The 25,533-nt window shown below is 39.4% G+C and overlaps 3 protein-coding genes across 6 annotated transcripts in view; 2 read left to right on the top strand and 1 right to left on the bottom strand.

Annotated features, from left to right (window-relative positions):
• Positions 1 to 1,121: 1,121 nt before the first annotated feature.
• On the top strand, positions 1,122 to 3,695 carry LOC122061412 (L-tryptophan--pyruvate aminotransferase 1-like). Its single transcript, XM_042624659.1, has 5 exons — positions 1,122 to 1,344; positions 1,426 to 1,768; positions 2,456 to 2,781; positions 2,886 to 3,220; positions 3,303 to 3,695. The coding sequence occupies exons 1-5, from the start codon at positions 1,196 to 1,198 to the stop codon at positions 3,527 to 3,529; spliced, it is 1,380 nt and encodes a 459-aa protein (XP_042480593.1). The 5' UTR covers positions 1,122 to 1,195; the 3' UTR covers positions 3,530 to 3,695.
• Positions 3,696 to 9,853: 6,158 nt separating this feature from the next.
• LOC122061762 (AP-1 complex subunit mu-2-like) lies at positions 9,854 to 22,706 on the bottom strand. The gene is made up of 11 exons (XM_042625222.1): positions 22,303 to 22,706; positions 21,823 to 21,966; positions 21,663 to 21,725; positions 21,358 to 21,534; positions 21,171 to 21,274; positions 16,176 to 16,283; positions 15,949 to 16,045; positions 15,748 to 15,845; positions 15,484 to 15,625; positions 15,249 to 15,371; positions 9,854 to 10,253 (listed from the first exon to the last, which is right to left on the bottom strand). Exons 1-11 carry the CDS (start codon positions 22,429 to 22,431, stop codon positions 10,155 to 10,157), a joined length of 1,284 nt encoding a protein of 427 aa, XP_042481156.1. The 5' UTR covers positions 22,432 to 22,706; the 3' UTR covers positions 9,854 to 10,154.
• Positions 22,707 to 24,917: 2,211 nt separating this feature from the next.
• Positions 24,918 to 25,533, top strand: part of LOC122062089 (protein ANTHESIS POMOTING FACTOR 1) — a 9,688-nt gene continuing 9,072 nt past the window's right edge. Inside the window, exons 1-2 of one of the 4 annotated variants that reach the window (XM_042625732.1) lie at positions 24,918 to 25,103; positions 25,310 to 25,393. In XM_042625732.1, the coding sequence (XP_042481666.1) occupies positions 25,319 to 25,393 (75 nt within the window). In that variant the 5' untranslated portion in view covers positions 24,918 to 25,103; positions 25,310 to 25,318. Of the gene's footprint in view, positions 25,179 to 25,309; positions 25,394 to 25,533 lie in introns of all 4 variants that reach the window. The other 3 variants (XM_042625730.1, XM_042625731.1, XM_042625733.1) reach the window with 3 other exon arrangements.

Raw genomic sequence — 25,533 nt, 5'->3', positions numbered from 1 at the left:
TCTAATAGAGATGATAAATCTTTCGCCTGTAAATTCAATGAGATGAATTGCATCCCAATGATATTGGATCAGATCAATATCATGAATAAAAATATTTGAGCTATCAAACCATCATCCCAAATCTTATTGCCAAACTAGTCCTTGGTGGAAGTAGCCGTTATTGTAATATTTTCTCTTATAGGCTGAAATCATATGGTTACAATCTTTGTTGGGTGAATTTGGCTCTACATTGCCCATCCTTTAGTGTGACAACATTGGATTCATGTATTTATTTGCCAGTCGTCTTTAATACCTAGATCAAACACATTCAAATTGATTTTCATTTTGTGAGAGACAAGTGGCTTAGTGGGTAGGTTCAGTTCATTTCTACTACGGATCAAATCATGGACATTATGACCAAAGTGCTCCCTACAACACATGTTCAATTTCTTCATGACAAGTTGCGCATTTGAAGCATCGAATCCTTACCATGTATTGACACATTTTATCTGCCAAAATCTATTTCTTTTGATTCCATAAATACCCCTTATCACCCTTTAAATGATAATAAATGCACACATAGAATCTTGACACATTTCATGTGCCAACATCTATTTCTTTTGATTCCACAAACATCCCTCGTCACCCTTTAAATTATAATAAATGCACACATCGAATCCTAACACATTTAATGTGCCAACATCTATTTCTTTTGATTCCATAATACTCCTCGTCACCCTCTAAGTGAAATTAAATGGGACACATGGTAGCATCTAAAGTGTGCATACGAGTTCAAAGAAACTGAACTCTATACGAGTTCAAAGGACCTGAACTCTACTTAAGTGCCTTGGAAAGTGGTAAATTTATACTAAAAAAAGAAAAAGAAAATTACTTTAATGGTTTATAGATCTGGGCTGTCAACAGATTTGCTAAGTAAAAAGACACAATTAATCGTGACGGTTTAAGAGGTTAGTAGTTTTTTTTGGGTAGAAGAGGTCATGAGTAGGTTACATGGTGGAGTGGGGATATCCATCCATTTTTCGTGGCCTCTCTCTCTCTCTCTCTCTCTCTCTCTCTCTCTCTCTCTCTCTCTCTCTATATATATATATATATATATATAAGTACCTCTTTCACCGAGAGAGGCAATTCAATAGTAATAATAATAAATATAAATAAACAAAAACTGTAAGAGGCAGAGATTGCAAGGAGAGAGAAGATGTGTGGTGCCGAGCTAGCGAACAACGCTAATGGAAGACTTACATCTTCCTCTCCTTGTAATTCTCCTAATCAAGCAGAAGCAAATGGGAATGGAAATGGCACAGAGAAGAAGCTTGTCTCCTCCGACTCCATTATCAACCTTAATCAGTAAGTCATTCATTTACCATTAATGGGCTTTTTCAATATTTGTGTTTTATATAATTCTAATATATCTATAATATATTGCAGAGGTGATCCTACGATGTTTGAGGGATATTGGAAGGAGAAGGGGGAGAAGTGTAAGACAGAGATAGAGGGGTGGCATAACATGAGTTACTTCGCCGAGGATTTCGCCGGAAAACGTAATAATCTCAACGTTTGCTGGTTTATGTTGTCGGAATTTGAGGAAGAGGTACGGCGGCTCCACCATCTGGTTGGGAATGCGGTGACTGAAGATCGTTATATCGTGGTTGGCACTGGTTCCATGCAGCTCTTCCAGGCTGCACTTTACGCTTACGCTCTCTCTTTTCCTTTGGAGGGTCCAGATTCGCCTCATCCTATCAGCGTCGTCTGCGCCGCTCCTTACTACTCGGTAAACCTCCTGAATGGGTGAAAAGCTTAGCCATTCATCCTTCATGCATGCATCCAACCATGATCTATTCAGCTTTTACACATGGCACATCTTCCATGGTCCCACTATACTAGGCAACGGAATAGGGTATGGTTGGGTGGGATTGGCACGTGATGTACTTGCAATTGGTAGTTCTCATTGGCTTATGAACGTGTTCCTTTTACTTGATTGACGTGTGACATGTATGATAGTTTGACCGCATTTTTATCCAAAAATCTAGGATCTTGAAATTATTTCAAAAAAATAAATCAATTAGGGTTTGTCTTGTATTTTTTTTTTTAATTAACAGCGTGACATCTTTTTTTTTTATTATTATTTTCAAGAAACTGCAAAGACTTTATGATGTACGTGAATTGAGAGACTTCACCTCCGTGTGATGGATTCTATCGCTACGAGAATGATTCTTATGCGAGGACTTGATCCATTCTTCACCATAAGAATAGGATAGGGGGGGATGATAGGGAGACGCACAATACACTCTCACACACCCATGTATTCTTTGAGCAAAGATTGCATGCCAGCGAGTCTGAATCAGGTCTTCGTTTGAGAATGGTTCTCTCTTCTCAGACATGATCCAAGCTCAGTGCTCTCTCTCTCTCTCTCTCTCTCTCTTTCTAACGATGTGTTGATTTGAATTTGGTATTGTAGTCATATCCACCAGTGACAGACTTCTTGAAGTCAGGGCTTTACGAATGGGCGGGAGACGCACGTAGCTTCAAGGCTACCAGTAATGAACCATACATAGAGCTCATCACTTCCCCGAACAACCCCGATGGGTTTATTAGGGAACCTGTGGTCTCTAACCGTCACCGTGACGGAGCCGGAGAAGAAGGAGGAGGAAAAGGAAAAGAGATACTCATTCACGACCTCGCTTACTATTGGCCTCATCACACCGCTATAACGGCTGCACCAGACGAAGATGTCATGCTCTTCACCCTTTCCAAAGCCACAGGTCATGCAGGTTCTCGCCTTGGGTGAGTAATCACTAACGGTCACATGAGATTCCACCATCTATGGACTATTAAATCACGAATTAATAGTGCATTAATTGCGACTCGGTTTAATGGTTTTTTAACAGGTGGGCTCTGGTAAAGGATAAAGAGGTGGCTATGAAGATGGTGAAATTCTTGGAGCTCAACACCATAGGGGTTTCCAAGGACTCACAACTTAGAGGGGCCAAGATCCTCAGAGCAATATCTGATAGCTGTAGCCAAGGAAAACACTCTAACTTGGAGAATGGAGCAGAAGAAGAAAAAGTAGAACCTGAAAACTTCTTTGAGTATGGCCGGAGACTCATGGCCGATAGATGGTCGCGCCTTCGGAATGTTGTTAAAGACAATGGCATCTTCAATCTTCCTGAATACCCCAAACAATTCTGCAACTTCACAGGAGAGATCACTGAAACATGTCCCGGTAAGATTATATTTTGCAAATTTGATCAAAATTTGGATTGACAATGAAATGGGTTTAGTCTTTAATAATTGGATAATTGCAGGTTTTGCATTTATGAAAGCGAAGGAGGAAGAGGAGGGGATTGAGGACAGTGAAAGCTTTCTAAAGGAACATAAGATCCTGACAAGAGGTGGGAAGAATTTTGGATCAGACTCACGATATGTGAGGGTCAGCTTGCTTGATCGTGAAGAAACATTTAATAGCTTCCTGGAGAGGTTTTCCACCATTAATTCTTCTTCCAAGAAATTGGAAAGCAATGGAGATGTGTAAGGAGGAAGTAGTGGTGGTGGTGGTCATGATAGCTCACATTGGTGTGTAAGTAGCAGCAAGTGCGAGTAGTAAATACAGTTATACTTTTGCAGATAATGTGAGTTATATAGAAATATATAAGTTTCTATAAGAAATAACAATAAAGGAGACTTGCTTTTGCCATGAACTACTTTCTTCTGATCTTCAATTCCTATTTATGCATGCATGTTCATATATTTTGCTGGCCAATTGGATGGAGAGAGAGAGAGAGAGAGAGAATACGCACGAGGTCAATTAGCCCTAGGGTTTTAATTCACGGTATCAGTGTGAATCGGATCTCTCCAGTGCCACTGGAGGTCCAATGCTCATCCAACAATTGGGAGAACTTAGACCCGCAGCTTGACACACGGGCATACACACCCACGTCTTCCTAATCATTAGATGTGTGTTGGGTCTCCAGTGGCATTAGAGAGGATCTGAACATGTACTAGTGTTGATCATTGATATGATTTCAATGTGTAAAAGGTTTGAGGAAGTGGAATTGGCAATGAGAGTAGTACCTTTGGTAATCAAGAAATGAAAAGATGATAGTATAAAATATATGATAAGACAAAAAAGAATAATTACATAAGCAAAAACGTCGCGGTACGTACGAGTAAACAAAGTTCTTAATTCGTACTTCATAGAGAGTCATGGATTAAATCACATATAATCTGAATCGTTGAAACCTTTCTCTCATTTTAACGAACACCGGCTATGACTGTGACAGCAAGTCATCCCTAATTCTTTTCCCGCTTAAGAGGGACATTGGCGGACACTTGTGGAGAAGTGGTAAGATGATGACACGTGTCCAAAAACACATGTCATCAGATGGGGAGAACCGTGCACTACGAGGGCTTAGCAGGTCGAGACGTGTTTTTCTAACAAAACCCATTCGTACCTTCATTTCGAACGACGAAAAAAACCCTACCTCTTGCCATCTTCTTCTTCTCCCTCCTCTGCGAATCCTATGCTAAGCCATTCGAGCGAAACCCCTTGCTCATCGATTCGAATCCTGCTTTGCGAATCCTCTTTTTGAACTACTCGAACAAAACCCTCCTCGATCTGAGAATCCTCTACTAAGCCATTCGAACGAAACCCTTCCTCTGCCAAACCCCTTGCTATCTTTTTCTTCTCCCCAACTATCTATCTTCTTCCGGGTTCAAAATTGTGAATTGTCAAGGAATCAGGATCTGTATCCGGTCCAACAAATTCCAATACAAGTTTGTTCTGGAACCCTAGAAACCCATATACAATTCGACAGGAACCAACCTATTCTGCTGATCTGATTACGATTTTTTAAATCCATGGACTAGTCCCAACTTGGGTTTTTCACTTATGAGCATCAACTTGTATAGTCAATCAGTCCCATGATTTTGGGAAGAATGCTTAATATATGAGTGTCAAGGCTGCTGCTAATCGTCATTGTATATTCCACCAAAGAAAGTGGGAATTAGAAAGAGGAGACAGGAATGAACTCCCTTGAGGCCGATCAACATCACCTCATTCAACAGTAAAACAAGAAGGAAATTTTTGGCAGTTTGGATTCTCAAGATCCAAACTGAGCTTTGAAGTTTTCTCCCCCTCACTTGCTTCCAGAAGTTCAGTGCTCTATCTGCTCTGAAGTTCTTTTCTCACCAAATTAGATATGCTTAATACTAGTGAAATTAAGGTACCAATCTATGTTCAAATGTTACAGTTGAAAATCTCATTCATATATGTACACACACAGCAACATCAGAGCTGGTAGCAGATTCAATTTGGATGTTATCACCCTTCAACTCTAATAATGGCACACCCTGCATTTCCAGTTAAAACCCAGGTAATCTATACCTGAAAGTTTCTCTTTTGCATGGTTTTAACTTGGAAAAGATCAGAGCCTATGGACAAAAACCCACAAGAAGAACTGTCAATGCTTAAATCAATATTACATGGACATGACCTGTGAAATGAAAGTAGGCTTCCTGCATCTGAAATTGAGAAGTTAAAAAAATTAGCGAGATGGAGGCCTTAGTTCTAGAGAGAAACCGTTGATGGAGAGAGAAAAAAAAGGTTGCAGAGAGAGCGAGAGAGACAGAGAGAGACCAACTGTCATTATCTTACTCTCCTGATTATTTGGAAGGGAAGAAATTGGAATAGTTATGTACCAAATAAGGCTGTCACTCACTCATGTTGTGACCATCACAGCAGGTTAAAGATAACAATGACTTGATCTTTCCACCCAAAAAACTGAAACTAATTATAATATAGAAAATTAATTGATGGTTTAGATTAATTTTTATTAAATTGACCGTTTATATTAAAAGAAAGTGAAAATAAGATTGCAATACGTACATGTGTTGGTGTATGATGTCTTGTATTTCGTCGTAATTTAATCTAGGGAGTACTGGTGTAGCACCTAGATAGGCAGGACAACGGTCCCGCTAGCCGGTTAGCTGGCTGTGGGGGTTGCAAGGGGGGCAAGAGGCTCCCCTGCATAGCAGGGGGTGTAGGGGGGCGCAGCCCCTCGCTCGAATTTTTTATTTGAGGGCAATTGTGTACTTTCCAGATTAGGGTTTTTTCGCTATATATTTGTGGCGAGGGTTTCTTTCTCTGTAATACAAGCAATACTGAGAGGTGTGTGGATGAACGTTGTAACCCTATTCTTCATTAATAGTGAAACAGGATCTCATCTCACCGGGGACGTGGGCAACCTTGCCGAACCTCTTAAAATCCATATGCATTGTTTGTTTTGTTTTTCCATTATCTTCTGCATCGTTTTCTAGGGTTGCGTTTCTACAACATGCTGCTACCACTTGATGATATTTTATGTGTCTATCTCTCTTCTCAAATTTATTTATTTATTTTTTTCTTTTTCTTTTCTTGGTTTTCAAACTTATGAATACATATTCTGTATTGATAAATAGGTGGGACCATCTCTATAGATTTATTCCGATTCTATGATGGGATTGATTGGGAAATGGTCAAAATTGGTTGAAATTAGCCTGAAACCTAGAAGTCTACCACTGGTTTTATGGATCCAGAATTGGATCTAGTTGATTGTGATCCAATTCCGAGTTTCCGTTTGGACCAGATTTAGCGGGTGCTAACTTACCATTATCTGATTTAAGGGTTTTGAACCAATACTCATTTTTCTCGAAGAGTACTCTTTTTTGCCTTTTCGGATGAAAAAGTAAGGGCTGAGAGCGGCCAGATACAACTAATCCAATAAAGAAATGCAAGCTCATCCAAGGTGACTTCATCATGTGCACTAGCTAGCCAGCTAGCATGAAAAATAGGCTAAGATATGATCCATGGGCATGCTCAAGCTCTATCACCGTCCTTTTCCTTTTTAGCTCTTGAGTAAGCTACGCCAACTATTGTTGCATACTTAAAAAATTTTCGTTGTTGTCTAGATTGCAGCCAAGTCCTGTTAGAAGTCAGGGGAGATAGAATTTTCCACCCCTAACACTAGCTACTAACAGGGGTTGGCTGCAAACCAGGCAACAGCCAAGTTTTGTGCGTTGATATCTATCCATCTATCCCATCACTCAAACGCTCATTGGTCAAGGGGTTGGAAAAATTCAGTCCTTTAATTTTAATTTAAAAATATATATATATATATATATATCCACAAAGACAGAAAAAAATAACCACAATGTTAAAAGTAAAAAAGATCCTTCCCATTTTTGTTCATACTCATCCTTTCACTCAACCACCCATTGTCCAAGAGATTTAAGAGATTTTTCCTTGACCATGGAACGGGAGACTCCCCCTACTAGTAAAAGCTCAAAAAGACCATTCCCACTATTGTTGAGAGCCATCCCCATCGGACAAACGCCCATCTGTTAAGGGATGTTTCCTTGACCGTGTGGGTGTGGAAAAACTCCACCCCCTACTAGTTAAAGTTGAAAATTTTTCACTATTGTTGATACCCATCTCATCACTCAAACACCCATTGGTCAAGGGGTTGGAAAAATTCAGTCCTTTAATTTTAATTTAAAAAAAAAAAAGTATCCCCAAATTTTTGTCGTAGCGTAAAGTGAAAAAAGCTAAAACCTCCAACCCAACCTAGAACACGAGCATTCGGGTTGAGGTTTACCAAACCTAGGCTTTAACCAAAATCTAGCACTTGGATTGATCAAATACTACTTGAACCACGAGAAAAAGGTTCTTGAAGCCACGGGGTACGGTAAGCTAGTTCCACCTCTCTGTCTCTTTCCTCCTCATATGAAAAAACCGAGTTGTCCTCCAACATACAATACCATTTTGTCACACCTTATTGGTGTACTCCTCTATGATGCTTACTCAAAGAACCAACCTAATAGTGAATCGTGTATGAGGTTTTCTAAGTGAGTTTCATATGTGGTGAATGCCAAAAATCAAGCCATGGCATGTCAACAAGATTTAGTATCCAAGTAAAACCGAGTGCCGGAAAAGCCAACAAAGTAAATGAATTTTTTTTTTTTTTTTTTTTTTTTTTTTTTTTTTTTAATGAGACTAACTACAAGTCTACAACTACAAAAGATAAGGGGAAAAGAGTGCCTTACGGCAAAAAGCAAAGACAAAAGAATCGAATCCATAACCTCGTTTCTGCACTTCACCAGCAAAGAAACAACCAATAACTGAGAAAGAATGTTGCCCACAACCCCCACTGAAAAGAAGGGCTATGTCATGAGAACGCTAGATGGGTAACATTTTTTCTCCCATAATTATAGGCAAAAAGAATGTTTCCAGTTGTACATTCCTACGCCAAAAGACAGGGATAGTGAAATGATCATCCTACCCCCTTGTTGGATGCTTGAGCACATGCTCCTATTGGCCCCCACATTGGCGCAAGAGCCACACGACCAGGTAGCATTTCCTCTCCCATAATGTGGCGAGATAGAAGGTTTAGTACACAGAGGTAGGAGATCATATCATTTGAAGGGGAGAGAGAGAGAGGATGCTAGCATTCCTTTTTCTTAATTATATAAAGGGAGAGGTTTCACATGCCACCAATGGGAATCTCCCACAACAAGCCAATCGAGGTGCAAGAAACAATTCTATCAATGGAGGACCCACATGATTAAGGAGGAGAGAGAGTGCCAAGGTGTGAAAGTTGTGGGAAAACATCCCATCTTTGCCCCTTCCATAATGCTTTAATATATAAAATTACTATCCTTTTGGTTATTACATATTTTTTCTTTTGAAAAAAATAAAGCTACTAATTGCACACCCCTATGCTCAAACACAAGGCCCGTAAAAGATAGACCTGCCCTCCATAGTCAATGCCTCCACATGCATGCACAGTAGCCACACAACTGGGTGGCGGTCACTCCTCTCCAGAAAAATAAAACAAACTCCAATCGTTTTTTTTTTATAGGTAGGGAGGGAAGTAGATAAAAACCAGGAGACTCGAACTCAAGACCTCCTGATGAGCATGAGATTTTTACACACCATAACTCACCAACTACACTGGATAGTTATTACTAAGGGACTCCAATCTTGGTTGCACAGCCTATTGGATCCTTATTTACCACCAAAGAAATCTCTCTATATATATACCCCAAGGGGGCTGTTGGCAAAGATCAACACCCTACTCTTAAATCATGAGGTCAACTCTCCTTAAAGCACCTATCCCCAAAAAAATATAAAATAAAAACAAAAAACGTGATATTCATCGTTGACCGTAGCTTTCTGGTAGTCATTCCCCTGATAACAGAAAACCTTCTATGATCCAGAACAAGAAATCAGCCCCCTATACCAACCAAAACTAAAGCCTGAAGCCTCCTAGAACAATGGACACAGGACACTTGTAAACAAGCAGATACCATTGCCTTTACAAGTCTGCACTTAGAATGTAATTAATGGCATCACCCGTCTGTATCAGATAGATCCTCTTTGGTGTGCTTGCAGAGGATCCAGATTTCCAGAATTATGGTACCCTTCCAATATATTGCTAAGCGATATTGAAAGGGTCATTCTCAGACAGAGCCTAGGTCCCATGGTTTTTTTCATGATCTAGTCGGCCTCAAACTCAAAGCGCTGATGAAGGGCATAAAATCTGCTCTTAATGCTATAATCCATGAGGTATATAAAATAGACCCACAATATGGAACCAACCATTTGTTGCAGATGATCAATAATGCTGATAATAGAAAAAGATTGACCGGGGTTTACCCTAGGGCCTGAACCCTAAAACCGGGCCGGTTCAACGGGTTCCTCTTAAAAAAAAAAGAGAGAGAAATGAAAAAACTCAGTTAATACTTTCACCAGGTTTGCATTGATTAATTAACAATTGCAAGTCAAGGACCCCATCTATTATCTGTTCCAAAAAAGCAAGGATTCAAATCAATAAAAACCTAGACCTCATTTAATTTCCAATAAATGATTCTTAATTCTTGCAAAAATGGATGAACAAACATTTTTGGGTAGCCCTGCACCCTTACAAACAACAGTTACATAAACACAACCACCAAAAAGGGAAAGAGAGACGGAACAAGCTCATGCTGAACATACCAAGTGTACAGAAATTTGCATTAGTGACCTCGACGAGGCTCCCTGAAATCATTTGCAACTTTCATTCTAGCTAATGGAAGCCCATAAAATATGTTGCTTGGTCAGAAAGCAGCAATAGAAAGGCCTTTCAAACAAGTCTCAGCTCATATTCGCCAGCCATTGTTATGTATCTCACCCATGGAAGAGCCTGGTAACCACTCTTCTCAATAATCTTTAGGTAACGGACCTACAAGAATATATGCCTATCAGAGACCTGCTATGATGAATGTCAATGAAAAACTTCATCCATACAAAATGGGTAAAAAATACATTAAGGTATACCCCTCTCAACGCAGTTGCATCTTTTGAATTTCAGAAGGAATTTAAAAGACAAAATGCAGGTACGAATCCTCTCCCCCCTCCCAAAAACCAACCAAAAAAGAAAACTCAAAAGGGGCAATCAATAATCAAATAGATGAGACAAATATTTGATACGTAATGAATTTAGAGTGAACAGATTCTTATGCAAATCGCACAGACTGGTTCATGTCTCTTGTATTACAAATGGACGTTAAACATGAGGTTGTGAAGCAAATAAATAAAAAAACTAAAAGAAGAGACTAGTCATAGATAAAAGCAGGGGAGTGATTATTCTTTCCGTTCAGTGTTGAAACTACTTCTGGGTTGATGATCCAAGGAAAACACAGTGGACCATCTCCTCTAAGTATGAAGAGTAAGGATCTCTAGCAGCTGCAATCCAAGCAGACCAATGGGTATCGGCGTATTAGCTATTGGCAACCAACTGTTTGGATGCGTTGAAACTGGACTGTCACCCATTCTTATAGTTTTGGAGAATGGTTCACGAATCAGGATATATTTTTTAGTAGGATTAAATATGAGTCGCAAACAACCACTGATCACAGTCATTATATCAACGTGACAAAAAAAAACATGATTTCTCAGAATACAACCCAAGATTAATTCATCTTTAAAGATCTACATGAAAAACTTGTAAACAACAAACAAAGCGTACTGACAAACACCAGATAATATTCTACGAGTAAGATCTTCCTACAGCTAGTCTAGCAAAAGGACTTCAACAGAATTGGTGCCACAAGATTAGAATATCCCACAAGGAAGCATATCTCAAAGAGTAAATGATAAAAACTGCATGAATATTAATTTGAAAGAGAAAATAGGAAAGAGAATTGGTGAAAACAGAAAATAGTTCGGTGTTAAATGGTTGGATATCCCACTAGAAAACTCCTTGAAGCACTAGGATTGCCAAAAGATGGAATTTAATGGTTCAGATTAAGCAAAGGTTTAAAAGTGCATGGTTTAAGGTAAAAACAGAAAATAGGCTGTTAAAAGGTTCCGAAGGTGTTGCTGAGTTATGGTGTAGTAGAATTAATCCGGTATGTTCTAGTGAAGCGAGGGGTGTCAAGTAAATATGTTGATATAATTAATAGATATGTATGAGGGCATAGTGACTAGTGTGAGATCCGTGGGCGGTTCAGGCAATGAATTCCCAATTATGATTGGGTTAAATCAGGGATCGGTCTTAAGCCCTTATTTGTTTGCACTTATCATAGATGATTTAACCAAGAGCATCCAAGACAAGGTGCTGTGGTGTATGCTCTTTGCCGATCATATCTTGTTGGTGGGTGAGACAAAAAGCAAAGATCAATGCTAAGTTGGAGCTATGGAGATCAACCTTGGAAACATGAGGTTTTAAGATTAGTAGATCGTAGACGGTATAAATGATGTGCAATTTTAATCACACTATAAATGGTGAAAATTGAAGAGAGATACCGCAAAGCAACTATTTAGATATCTGAGGCTAATCACAAATAAAGAAGGTGACGTAGAAGATGTTTTACATAGAATTAAAGTGGGATGGATGAAGTGGAGAGGTGCATCCAGAATGTTGTGTGACCGATGTATCCCTTTAAAGCTTAAGAGAAATTCTATAGAACTGTTCTACAGCCTGCCATGATGTATAGGGCAGAATATTGGGCAGTTAAGAAGTATCATATAGAGAAGCTATGCGGAGCAGAGATGAGGATGTTACGATTGATGTGTGGCAAAACTCAGAAGGATAGAGTAATGAATGAACAAATTAAAACCGATTTGGGAGTTACTCCGATCAATGACAAGCTCCAAGAAAGTCGTTTGAGGTGGTATGGCCATGTCCAACGGAGGTCTAAAGATGCCCCAGTAAGGAGGAGTGATTTGATTCCAATTGACGGAGCTAAAAGAGCTAAGGGCAGGCCTAAAATGACCATAGGAGAAGTAGAGAGGAATGACATGCATTGCCTAGGTCTTGTCCCAAGAATGACCTCCGATAGAAGCGATTGGAGGGCAAGGATCCATGTAGTCAACCACATTTAGCTAAGATTATCCTGACTTGCACTTGTGCTGGGCTTCTTTCCTTTTAATTTCATTTCTCATACTTCCATTTCTCCTGTTTCTTTTTCTTTTTTTGTGCATGGATCGATGTAGCTGATCCAACTACGTCGGGATAAGGCTGAGTTTGTTGTTGTTTGTAGGTAGAATCACAAAAGTATCTATCATGAATAACAGGATGGACAAGGAGTTGGGATGACCAAGGTTGGAATTTTAGCAAGTGGAATCACCAAGAATGTGATTGCTCCTGGGCTGGTTGTGAGGTGTATCAGTTGCTGCAAACAGAGAAATACGTAGGACTCCACAGTCACCATGCATCCACATGACCATAGTTGTCATGCCACCACAGAGAGCCATAATGGTGGCCAGCCACCTTGATACCTAGGTGACGCCTTGGTGAGTGCTATATGTCATCTTATAAATGTAAATACATAATGTAGGGTTATACGGGGTCAAAATATAGAACATGTGGGGGATACAATTAAGATCTAGAAACAAACAAGGGTAGAAATGGGAAAGCCTGAAATTTATAACAAGTGGAGGGCAAGATGATCCTGTTTTGGGTGGTGTCTGAGCATATGAGGTGACCGGTAGCCTTGGATCTCAAAGGATTGTCACCTAGGCACAATACCTCAACAACAATGCACATGACTGGAACAATTGAAGCGATAACTCAGTCTTCATTGGAACTTAAATAAGCTCATCCACAGCCCTATTCTAAACTCCATATTAAGTATCCCAACTCCCATAAAGAATATGATTTGATTCTACAATGAAAGAACAAAAAAATTAAGATAAAATAAAGTTCAAAATAATAACTAGAAAACATAGCCTCCAACCGCCAAATGTTTAACAACAAAAAGCCACCAAGGGAATTCAAATTTCTTAACTCCCACCCAACTTTCTACTAATTACAAGACTACTGCTACGAAAAGAAACTGAAATATTTTATCGGGCATTGAAAGAGAATAATTTTAACTAAATCTCATCTACTACTCGAAATAAAGAACCAGCTATAACCTAAATCCAAATAAGTTCCTGGTAATTACTAACAAAAAAAAAAACTAATTGGTTTCCAACTTTGGACCCCACGAGAAAGAAAAAAAATCTATTACAGCCTATGTGAAAAGGAGCCTCGCTACTTTTGATTCTTCCTCTTGTGGCTTCATCATTCCAATCAAAAGAAATTTTGCATGAGGCAGCAAGGGTGGCAATCTAAAACCACCCATTTTTGCCACCTTAGCCCCCAGCAAATTGGTTGTTTTCATCTTCAATGCCCTTAATTGTGTGCCAAAAAAGAGATTTTATTTCTGACCCCTTTAACCTCGATGCAGTTGTGCAATGGATTATTTATTTACCTTTTGAGTTTGATTTATTTCCTTTTTCAAGCCAGAACAATTCACGTTAGCTTGGGAGTCAAGTTTTAATTGAGTAGGATTTTATTTCTATTTTAGTTTAGTTTCCATTTTAATTAGTTTCTTTATTTGTCTTGATTTTTCCATTTATATTGGCAATAAGACAATGGAGTTCTCAAAATTTGGAATGGAAAAATTGATTGAATAGCTTGGCTTGTGCCATGGCTGGCTTGTGTAGCTCTCTTCTCTTTCTCCTCTTTCAACCCCTTTAGCCTTCCTTTTTTTTTCCCCCCACTTGTTATTCTTCCTTTCTCCCTTACCTGTTGTTGATACCCTGTTCTGGGCTGAAACATCAGGATAAAGAAAGCTTGGCTGAATGTTTATTTCCAATCGATTGGCCCAGAGATTGGGACCGAAGGAAGCCTGGACCTAGGCGACTCAAACCCTAGATCCCTGAGTCCGAAAACTATCCCTGTGGTGACGAACAAGACCTGCAACAGGTCTGAAACCCTATCTACTGACACGTCTTGCTTGCAGAGATTCTCACTGCTTACGTGATTGATCTTTGGACCGATTGTTGACTGGAATCAAGAGGCTCTTTTATGAAGAACTTTTTCGCCTGCAATTTTAGTAGAGAAAAGTTGAAGGAGATCCCTCCTTCGCAAGCAGCTGTTCTTGCCCCTATTGCAGGTTGTCCAAAGAAAAAGAAGGATGAATCGTGGTTATGTCTACATGACCTATATCTGGTTTGACCATATTACCCTCACCTCTTTTCTTTTATTACATCTTGTCCTATTTTATTCTTGGTTCCTGAATTATCCTTTCTACTAGCTACTTGTAACCATTGCTTATGTCTTGAAGTACAATCTAATTAGAAGTCTGCCACTCCTTTCGCAACTTCCATCTATTTACAAAACTGACACCCTCTTCGGAAACTTATGCTTATTTACGAATCTGCCATAAATTATTGCACTTGAGTTATTGAACACCTGAGTGGGCCCATAAGCGAATCCGATTCCTGTTTTGGAACCTGGATCCGCATCAAACTTTTTTTTTTTTTTTTTTTTTGGGAGAGGGGAGTTTAACAAGCTTCCTTTTTCATACTAATATTTAACTAGCAATGCAGGTGTGGACCTATTGATGTAGATAGGGCTGCCGGTTATTGATCTCTCAATTTATTACCCTTACATGACTCCTATGGCGAGGGGACACAACGGGACCATTTAAAACATAATTCTACTCCAATTTACAGGAAACCTTCTTCAAATTTTTTAACCAGAGTACAAGATACTATTCAAACAATATAACTACCAGTCCTGAATAAAACTGCTATTGGCTGTCCTTGGCCTTTGCTCAAGGCACTGGTTTCGTAATATGCTTGTTGGAGGGACAACAGGTTATTTTGTTAACTTAAAGCATCAAACACTGCAAGCAATTACTTATTCATTACCACAATAAAGAGAGAAGAACACCAGGCCCACCTGTATTCCTGAGACTGTGAAATAAGGTATCTCAAACTTCACACGGATGGGAGCCTTTCTCTCTGGAATAGCTTCTTCAGCAGTTACACTGGGAAGCCTAAATTCTGCCCTTAACATGTACTCCTACATAATGCACAAACAATGTCAGCATGCTTCTTGAATTGTAACTGCAAAATACCAACAGCAGGAATCTATAGTCGTTGGCTGGAAATGGTAAGAAGAAAGACAACTGTACCTTGCCACCAGGAAAAGATTTTATTTTCCAGACCAATGCATCATTTTCAGGTGCATAAGCAGCAGAACCCATAGAAGTCCGAACATTAGGATTTGTTGCATCAGATGGCACCGGCAGCTCAATTTCAACGTTTGTTGCAGTGCTGTGCAAGTAAATCATGAACAAAATCAATAATTCCCCTCATTTGTCTTCTTCATCAGCCCTGTGGGACTGTGTAAACTACTGATAGGATTAACCAAGTGGTCCCAAACTGAAGAAATATACCTACGCTCTTTGAACTGGCTCCGGGCTTTTACCATGATTTCTATACGACTTTTTGAATGCCTTTCTACTTGAGCTTCCACCCAGATCAATGGCTTTACCTGAAAGCACATAAACAAACCTTTAGAAAGCACTCCTATCTGGATCAATAGACACAACAAGAACTGGCCCAAAATGGTAGGAACCAGGAAGCATGATATAAACCTGAGTACTGAGCCTGTATGTCATTAGATCAAAAGATCCATCTGGGGGAATGAAAGATATTGTTCTATCATTCTCAAATCGGGCCAAACGCACACACCTAGACCATAAGTGAGCTGTTAGAATACAAAGTTATAGTGAGAATGTCACACAATGGATGAATTAGTAAATACACACAGCTCTTCTGAACAGCTTCTAACAGAGAACAGTAAAAAATTTAAGGCACGTACTGGTGGAATTTTATATCATCCAGATCAATGGCTTTTCCCTTTGTTGTTCTACCTTGAGCCTCCAATAATACTCTGTCATTGAGCCCAAGCTTACATTCAGGCATACCACTGCAACAGATGTAGCTTAGTTAGTTTGTAAAGTTCTTAGTTCATATTCTTCCAAAGTAAGCATTTACTACGCTAAAGCAACTTAACTCAAAAGGAAAAAAGGAGAAATTTTGAAACATCTAACCTATCTCAGCACCATAAGCCCAAAGGCTTCTCACACAACTTAAAAAAAAAAAGTATGAACATGAAGAATCTGAGTATCTGACACCTCACCCCCACCCATATGGAAGTGATGCTTTGGTCATTCTGAGCAATGGATAGATGTCTTATTCTCCAAACAGGCTACATGTCAAATCTGGACCCATTGACCTATCTCACCTGTATGGCCCATCATGCATGGGGCCTTTTTTAACTGAATAATGAATTTATTATAAACAAAGAATAATTTCTGCTCATTTTTTCCTTACAAATAACAAATTTATTAGGAGAGAAAAAAAAACATAATTTATCAACAGTACCTGTACCTGTACCTGTTCTTCAAACAGAGTTGGCTGTTTGAAACAACATCTAAGCATTATTCTGACACAAGCCAATGTCTGATTGGATGGAAATAAATTTATGTTTATATAATGAATAGACAACATGTCCATGAAGCTTGAGAGCCAACACAAATTGCCACATGGCAGATAAACCAGAAAACACATCCATGTTTCCTTAAGGTGATAGAAAAGCAATATGCATAACACTATACACAGCCTAAAGTAAATAATCTCTTTTATCTTTAGGACAATTAGCACCATACTCTCTCTCTCTCTCTCTCTGTGTTTAAGGAATAGAAATCCATTTGTTACCGCTGTTCAAATGGATGGGGTCAGGGTTTTAAAGAACAGAATCAGGATCTGAATCGGTCCCGACTGCGATGTCGATCAAACTTGCACAAGGAAGGGGCTGTCAGCCCCATCAACCCAAGCCCAGCCTTGGTTCAGCCAGGCCATTCCAACCCCCATCGATCAGCAGATTTCAGCCCAGATTGCAGCCTAGATTTGGTTTCCTTTTTGGGTCCTTCTGGCCAGCTCAGCAGCAGCCTTTCTGTCCATCGACCCAATCTCATGAAGGGCAGCAACAACTATTAGAATCTTCAAGAAAATATCTACTGATTTCAGTTTGAGAGCTATCTTGCCTTATTATAAAGATACATCTGGAGGAAAATAAAGGAAGTTACTGTTCCCGTGAACAGTAACCAGCCCATAATTTCTTCAAGGATTTGTTACCTTTTTGGTGTTTAGAATCTTTTGTTAGACAAGTAATTAGTTTAGGAATGTTTTAGTTGTTAGTTTCCTATTTTGTAACCTTCTATTATGAAGGAGCTGTTGTGCCTATTTAAGAGGCTAACTGATTGTAACTGTGGGAGACTTGATTAAAGAACTGAGTGAATACTCTTTGGCTGAGAGGCTGTTATTGAGAGGTGAGATGCTTAAACCCTTGAGGGATGTGATACCCAAAACCTAAGGGGTGAGATACCCATTCCATTATTCTCTTTCACCCTTCTCAACCCTACATCTATTATATTTTCCTTTATTTTAATTTTTTTTTTCTTTATTTTCTTCTTTGTTTCAGTTTGTGAGAGAGTGTGAGAGTGATTGATCCAATCTATTTTGAAGTACAAAAGTGCCAATACAACTCAGACTGTAAGCAGCCAAAAGGGTGGATCGAAAGCAGCCAACTGACAGGATTTTCTTGTCCATCAATTTCTTTAATATCTCCCAGACCAGCAGAGTTTTGCCCTAGGCCTTTTGGGGTTTTATTGAGGTCATCAAGGACCCTCTTCGACCAGGAGTTGAGGACTGTTGAAGCCCTCCAGAGGAAGCCACAGGATTCATCCCTCACTCTGTTGAACCCTTAAATCTGTCAGGGATGATTGTTGGTTCTGTCATCCCTTATCAGGTCTGATTCAACCACTGTTTAGAAACCTACAGCAGTATTCTGTGGGCTCTTTTGACCAGGTTTGACAGTCCAAACATCCATCCACTTGTGAGTTTCAGTTCAACCCTTCTTTTAGGATTTGTTGTTGCTTTATATGGTCCCCAAGTCTGAAATCAGAACTAATATTGGTTGAGGGGTGTTTATCTTACTGGGGCTTATTTACCTAGAGTAAACTAGCTCTACATTAGACTGATTCCAATCCAATAGTAGATCAGCCACTTTTAGGATCGGTAGAGGATCGGGCTGTTGAATCAGAGCTTTCCCCAGTTCACCTTCCCTGCCCCTGCCCCTCCAACCCCCTTCTTGAAATCCCATTGCACCACCCTCCCCCAAAGTAACGCAAAGGGAAGCGGTTTGTTTTTGGCACCCTGAAGGTGTTCTGATCCACAAGTATATTCTACAGCTGGTCAGTGAGCTTAGATGACTACTTTGACTAGTTTGAACTCCCCGAAACAAGAAACATGAAGTTGGCTCAAACTAAGTTGGTGCAACACGAGAATGGTGGATTCATGATTTTTTTTTTATCTTTTGGCTAATGAGGGTATCCGGACCTTCAGCCCGACCAATCCCCTGGGCAGGCACATGCACCCCTACACGTGAGCACCAGGTCAGCACCGGATCCTATGAGAACCACAGAAGCTGTAGGGCTGGCCCCAAGGGGGTAAGGAGAGTCAAACATAGGACGCATGTTGATTTAGGTGCGCTCCCTTGCCAACTAAGCTACACCCATGTTATTGGCAAAGCATGATCTCAGTTTAATCCAGGAAGCCTGATCACAATTTTATTCTTGGGAATCGTCTACACTACAGGGGGGAGTTTTGTACTTTCGGGGATTAGGGTTTCTCTATATTGTAATGCGTCATAGGGTGTGACCTTGTAAGGAGGTTTGCGTTTGGGTTTTGTAATTTCTTTATCATAATAGTGGAAGTTTTGGTTTATCGCTCAGAGCCATGAACGTAGCCCATAATTGAAGAGAAAACTCCCAAGATTGAATATTTCCTAACGTCCCTACATCACTAGAGTTTGTTTAGAAATAGTCAAAGCTACTATTCACATGTTGTTTCCCCCTCGTCACAAAACTCAAAGTCGAGTTTTTTCAACCCGGAGAGAATTGATGCAGATAAATAACCTAAATGGGCTTATTTTCAATGAAATAAGCTTTGGGTTAGGTTATGTATGTGTTGGGCCTTTGATCCATGTGTTTCCAGTGTAATGGACCACTTTAATGAGCCTATAATATGGGTAGAGGCTAGGCATACGGGATTAGTTAGTTGTTGAGACTGAGTCACGAGTTGGGGGTTTGTCCGGACTGTGATTTAGTTAATCACTTTACATTTTAGGTTATTATGTTTCCAATTTAGGCTAGATTTCGATAGGATTAGTTGTTGGCAGCAGAGTTAACTCATCTTGCGGTGTTCGATCAAGGCTGGTTGGTGTTTGGTCCTTCCAACCATCTTGAGGTATGAAGCTCAGGCGTTCTTCTTTATCCTTATTCTTCTTCCTCCTTCTTCCTCATTAACCAAGTAAGTGTTCTTCTAAATTTTCAGAGCTACCCCAAGTTCCCAACCGAGGGAAGGGCTCACTAAGATTGAAACTAGGTGGAGCCGGCAAAAATTGATTTGGGACAAAAATCAAAGTTCTTGGCAAAATCCTCGCTCTAAGAGTTGGAACTTGTGAAACCAATAGCTCTCGTCAAAACATGTTGAAATAAGATAGGTTTCAATGGAGATATGAGATTTTAAGTGGCCAGTTCAACCAATTTCGGGTGAAACTACCAAAATAGTCAAAATAAAGTCGGAACAACCGAAACATGGTACAATCCAGTATCGACCCTTAGGTTTCATTCCGGTACAAGTTTCGACCAATATTTAGTTCCATGATGTCCCCCCTCCCTCTTCCTATCCTCTCCGCACTTTCTATGTTTTCCCTCCCCATCTTGCTCCCATTGCAACACCCCTGTCCCTGCTTTCCCTTCCCCCCTCCCTCCCTTCTCCTCCTCCTCCTACTCCTCCTCCTCCTCCTCCTCCTCCTCCGGCTGGCTCCAGTCTCTCTCTTAATCACATAATGGTGACACGTGTTCATCATATTGACACATGTTTTTTAATAGAACTGGCTGGATTAGTCTACATTACCCTATCCACTTACGTCCACTTCGGATTGGTGGGAATCAAGATCAGCCTCTGTTGATTCCCATCCAAATCAGCCGATACGCCCAATCCAATTGCAGGTCTTAAAATGGGTGGGATGGAGATCTGGCTCTTTTACCATTGTAAGATAGATTCTTGGGAGTTTTGTTGTAATTTTTCCAATATGTCTATATTTTCTACTAGTGTTGGGCTTTATGTAATGCTCTTTTCATATCAATAAAATCATTTTGTTATTCATCAAAACAAACAAAAAGAACCAAAGTGATATAAATACTATAATATAATAACTGTAGTAGATTCTATTACCATGCTAATCTATTAAAATCAATAAGAAATGCCAATTTTATTGCTGTGAATTTAGTATAAAAAATAATAATAAATAAATATATTAGTCGCAACACAACAAGATTGGTAGTGGAATTATATAACAGCTGTTTGCATTACTGTCACTCCAGCAGTGCTTCTACTTTGTGACTTATTTATGAGTTTTGACATTCAGCCATACAGTGTAAATTTTCTATTTCTCTTCTACTTTTCTTTGTTTCTGGTTTCTTGGAAACCAAACACAGCATATGACATAGTCCTTTCTTTTCTAGTCTAGTGTAAAAGGAATGTATAGCTATAGAACTGTCAGCATCAATGGAAGACTGATATCACTTGACAAATGTGTAGATTTAAGAATCAAATGCCAATACTCTGACAATAACAGTATGCCATTGATCACAAGTTTTTGCACAAGATTCTCCAATGATCGACAATTTCTGAACCTTAAACAACTCTCATGAAAATAAATATTAAGGTGGATTGACGAACGCACCTCAGATATGTTCGCATCTTCAACGCGCCGACAACGTCTGACCGGATTATTTGCCCATTGCTATTGACAAGTATATTGACACTTTCCACCACATCCAAGAACACCTGATCAGACAAGAAAAGAAGCTTTCATAAGGTATCATCTTCCATTTTAAAGTATGATAAAACTCACATAGAGACAAACATACTTCATTCTTCTTGTACCGAATCCCTTCACTGCGCCAAGAAACGGCATTTGTTACAGCCATGGGAGGCCGCTGAGTAACTTCCATCCTGTATGCATCAGTCTTGATGAACTCACTTAGAATTTTTGCTTCTGTATACTGAGGGTAACCGAAGTCCATCATTTCATCAAGTAACTCGTACTGCCAAAACCCCACCACGTCAGAATGACTTCATACAAAGAATATAAACTATTTCATAGACTAGAATTTCCTTCTTTCATTGCTTTCCACCAGAGAAATCCATCAAAAAAATACAGAATTCCCCTTACCACAACCACAAAATTATCTCTTAGTGATTCCTCTTCTAACTCCTCAAAATAATGCTTGAATACCTGCCAAAATAAACCCCAATTAGTAATTTTCAAACTCCTTCTCATTTACAGAAACCACAAAACCAATGGCATGGCAATATAATCGTCAGGATCTTACATCAACTACTCGGTGTAAAAAGAGAAGATGACTAGCGGCATTACAGTTCTGTCTCGATGCTGTCATTAGGTAAACATTGTTGTGTTGAATGAACATGTAAGAAACACCATTATCGTACACGACTGGATCTTGAGACTGATCTCCCTGAAATAGATCAAGATAAAACTAATGAAACATAACATAGTGAAGTTCAGTTACTGTCCTTCAAGCATTTGAAAGAGGTTGAAGCTACCAAAATTCCTCCATAATGGGGGAAAGAAAAAAAGACAACACTGAATAACGCAAAACAAATCCACGAAACTAGCTAGATTTGAAATGTAAAATTTGCACGAAGGTCTACAGAGTTAGAATTTGAGGACGACGGTCTCCAAATCCAATCCCAAACACAGAGGGGAAATAGAAAACTCACCATGCGGAACCAAAATCTAAACAAGAAACCAAAAGAAAGTCTAGGTCAACCGGATTCGCGCATCGGCTCACCTCTTTCTCGATGAACTTGGTGAAGAATCGCTCCGCCTGAACTGCAGAGACATCCCCTCTGTAATCACGCCACACCAGAACGCGGCCTTTGATGTCGAGAAGGAAGAGCGCCGAGGCGGCGCCCGCCATCGATCGGAAATTGGGGAGATCAGAGATCAGATCAGATCAGGTTCGTAGAGGGGATCTGGATTTCCAAGTGTCAAAGAATAAACAAGAATCGAACAACATCTCTCTAAATACTTCTCGCACTAGATTATTTGAATATCCTGAGAGAGACGAGCATGACTGTGCGAAGAATAATCATGGAAGAAACGACAGCAATTGAGAAGGTATCCGCGACTGACTTCCTCGGCTCCGGACTTCTGAGAATGTGCTCACTCAGGCGTTAGTAAAATCGTCTGCTATGAACAGTTTTTCATACGCTTTGGCGTACAGCGCACCCCTTCCCAACCTCGGGTCCCACCAACATTAGAAGCTCGACTTCGCGCTAACGGTAACCGGTAATTCTCATGGCGGTCGCAACTTCTGACCGGATTTGACACCCGAAACATGTCGGTAACTGCGTATCCGGTCTTGGCCGACATCGATCATATCAGGTTGGTATCAGGTGTAAATTGGACCACTTTCAGCTGAAGCAACGGATCCATATAGAAGGCGATGAAGATAAAAATGGGGGACTTAACCCGTCTTAACCCTAACCATAGTACAAAAATGCTCACTCTCACATCTAAAATTTATCTCAAACAAAAAAACTAACAAAAACTAACATTATATACCAAACACTGAGAGACCAACTCTCTCTTCACTTGTAACACGAGTAAGATCCATCGGAATAGTATAATTACTCCTCAAAAGTATAACTGGTTATAAATTTGCCAACCAATTTGATGTCCGATTACCTTCATGGTAATAAGAGATATGGGCACCAAGTGAATCACATTGTGAAATAACTTCTTCAAATCAATACCAACATTTCCACATATTACAGTTTCTTTAGGTCGTGGTTTTCACAGTGAGAGTAGAATCTGAATTGATATAGAAATCATAGAACCCTTTTACACACACAATTTTGGTCCATCTCTAATCGCTTTTAATTCTACCACTTCACCAGTATGTGTATAGGGTCCATAAAAATTGAATATGCTACCGGGCTTTTCCTTTGGAAGTTCAAGTTCCTAATAATACCTCGTACCCCATGGATACTTGGGTTCCCCTTACTTGCCCATTCACATTTAGCTTCAGACATAATCCAAAGGTTTCAATAAGGATTTTAGAATTTATATAGGGAGGATTTAAATTAAAAATTTGCCAAACGATGATTTTTTCATAGATTGAGGTTTATAGAATTTCTTAGGCAACTGGATTTCATAAATCATTTTATTGATCTTTTCAACAACCCTATGGGAAGCGTAGGGTTTTTTCATCATGTCTCCTATTATTTTGTTCTTTCCATAATTCCCAAGTGATGAAAGAAGGGAGCAATCTCATGATATATTCACAAATACCCTTAGTACTATCATGGGATTGCCATAACGGAATCCTAGACCCAATCTATTGAGTGGGAATAATTTCCACATCTATGAGGCGACAAAAAAAATTCCCAAACCTTGGAAGCAATGGGCCTAGAGGATAAAACACATTAAGTCATTTCCTTCAGAGGAGATATGCAACAAAAACATTTAGGTTTCGAAGGAATACCAAATTTCATCAAATTATCATATGTAACAATTCTCCCATCAATGATTTGCCAAGAGGAAAAAAAAAAGGGAAGTATGGGCCCATTCCATATCCATTTATCATAGGAGAATGTTGGGAGATGGTTACGAACCTTATCATTCCATACTGATTTTAGAAAAATTACTCTCACTTGTTGGAGTCCAAACCGGTCTATCCACCCTTGCCCAATAACTGACCTTTGAGTTTACGGTGCTCTCACGGATCTCCTAAGAATCAATGAGATTCAAGTAATCTTAATCTAAAAAACCATCAACATCGAATACATCCTTAACTTGGGTACGAAGATTAACATACAAAGAACTTTTAACATAGTCAATAGAAGACCATCGCCCAACCAATTATCTAATAAAAATTTCACCTCATCAAGACCCACCAACCATTTGGATTTAGAGAATATGAAATATTCTTTAATAGCCAAAGTCTTTTGCCAAGTTTTAGACCCATCATTCATTGAGAAGCAATGACGATAACTTTTTCCTTTAAAATTTAGCCCTAAAGAAAGAGCTCCAAATGAAATTCTTCGAGAAAATGTGTACCCTTTAAAATGTATAGATACATTAATATCATTTAAAAGACAAATCTCAAGATCTCCTTCAGACAAAGATCTATAAGTTTTGCACCAACCCACCCAATGATGGTGCTTGCCAAACTCCGAAGAACCTATATAAACCCATACATGCATGGAGAAAAAGGGTTTAACGTTAGACGGATTAGTGCAATATCACCAGCACGGTTTGAGGAATAGGATCGAATTGATATCGGTCATAATCGATCCGATTATTGGCCGATATTATATCGGTGCTTTGGTACGGACGAAGGTAAAACCGTCAAACGTGTATCTATATATGGTAAGGTAAATTGTTTTGTTTTGCGCGGGTCGCAAACGCGTCCACTCTCGGAATCAGAAGAGCCGTCACCCCTAATACTAAACCAAAGACTTACGAGCTTTCAGTCCAGATATATCTTCTGGTATTGTTTTCTCTGAAGAACACTGAAGTAAACAATCCCGATCTCATCGCTGCGACTGAGCATCCCACTTGGTTTTTCTTAATCAATCATATTAAGTACTTACGAAACCTAAACCTTTAAACCCTAAAATTGGTATAGTCTCAGAGTTTCCTGGCGTATCTTTGTTTCAAGTATTTTTCTTTCTTTTTTTCTCGAATTTACATTCCTTACTCGCAAAGAGAATCTGTTTTTTGGTTCTCCATAACATTGTGAAATTCATTTTCTCTGATAAATTTACACTTTTCTCTTGATAAATTTACAGAAATCATTGATGGCGATATCACTCACAGAACTCGATGATGAGACTGTACGCAGTATGTCGATTGGAGCCGTTTTCTCAGATTTTGTGAGTTTAGTCTTGTTTTGTTTTGTTTTGTTTTTTGTTTTTTGTTTTTTGTTTTTATCTTAATTTCAATGCCCTCAATGTTATAATAGACGATGTGTACTATTATTGTGTACGCTTTACTTTCATTTGGGGGGGGGGGG

The sequence above is a fragment of the Macadamia integrifolia genome, chromosome 14, assembly GCF_013358625.1.
Source record: "Macadamia integrifolia cultivar HAES 741 chromosome 14, SCU_Mint_v3, whole genome shotgun sequence".
NCBI lineage: Eukaryota > Viridiplantae > Streptophyta > Magnoliopsida > Proteales > Proteaceae > Macadamia > Macadamia integrifolia.
Note: the sequence above shows the minus strand (reverse complement) of the source record. Positions and strands in the feature narration are given on the sequence as shown.

Coding starts and splice junctions, on each gene's coding strand:
- LOC122061762 (XM_042625222.1), bottom strand. CDS start 22,431: ATGGCGGGCGCCGCCTCGGCGCTCTTCCTTCTCGACATCAAAGGCCGC. Junction 21,967..22,302: donor CCAAGTTCATCGAGAAAGAG/GTGAGCCGATGC, acceptor GATCTATTTCAG/GGAGATCAGTCTCAAGATCC. Junction 21,726..21,822: donor TTTTACACCGAGTAGTTGAT/GTAAGATCCTGA, acceptor TTATTTTGGCAG/GTATTCAAGCATTATTTTGA.
- LOC122061412 (XM_042624659.1), top strand. CDS start 1,196: ATGTGTGGTGCCGAGCTAGCGAACAACGCTAATGGAAGACTTACATCT. Junction 1,769..2,455: donor GCGCCGCTCCTTACTACTCG/GTAAACCTCCTG, acceptor TTGGTATTGTAG/TCATATCCACCAGTGACAGA. Junction 3,221..3,302: donor GATCACTGAAACATGTCCCG/GTAAGATTATAT, acceptor GGATAATTGCAG/GTTTTGCATTTATGAAAGCG.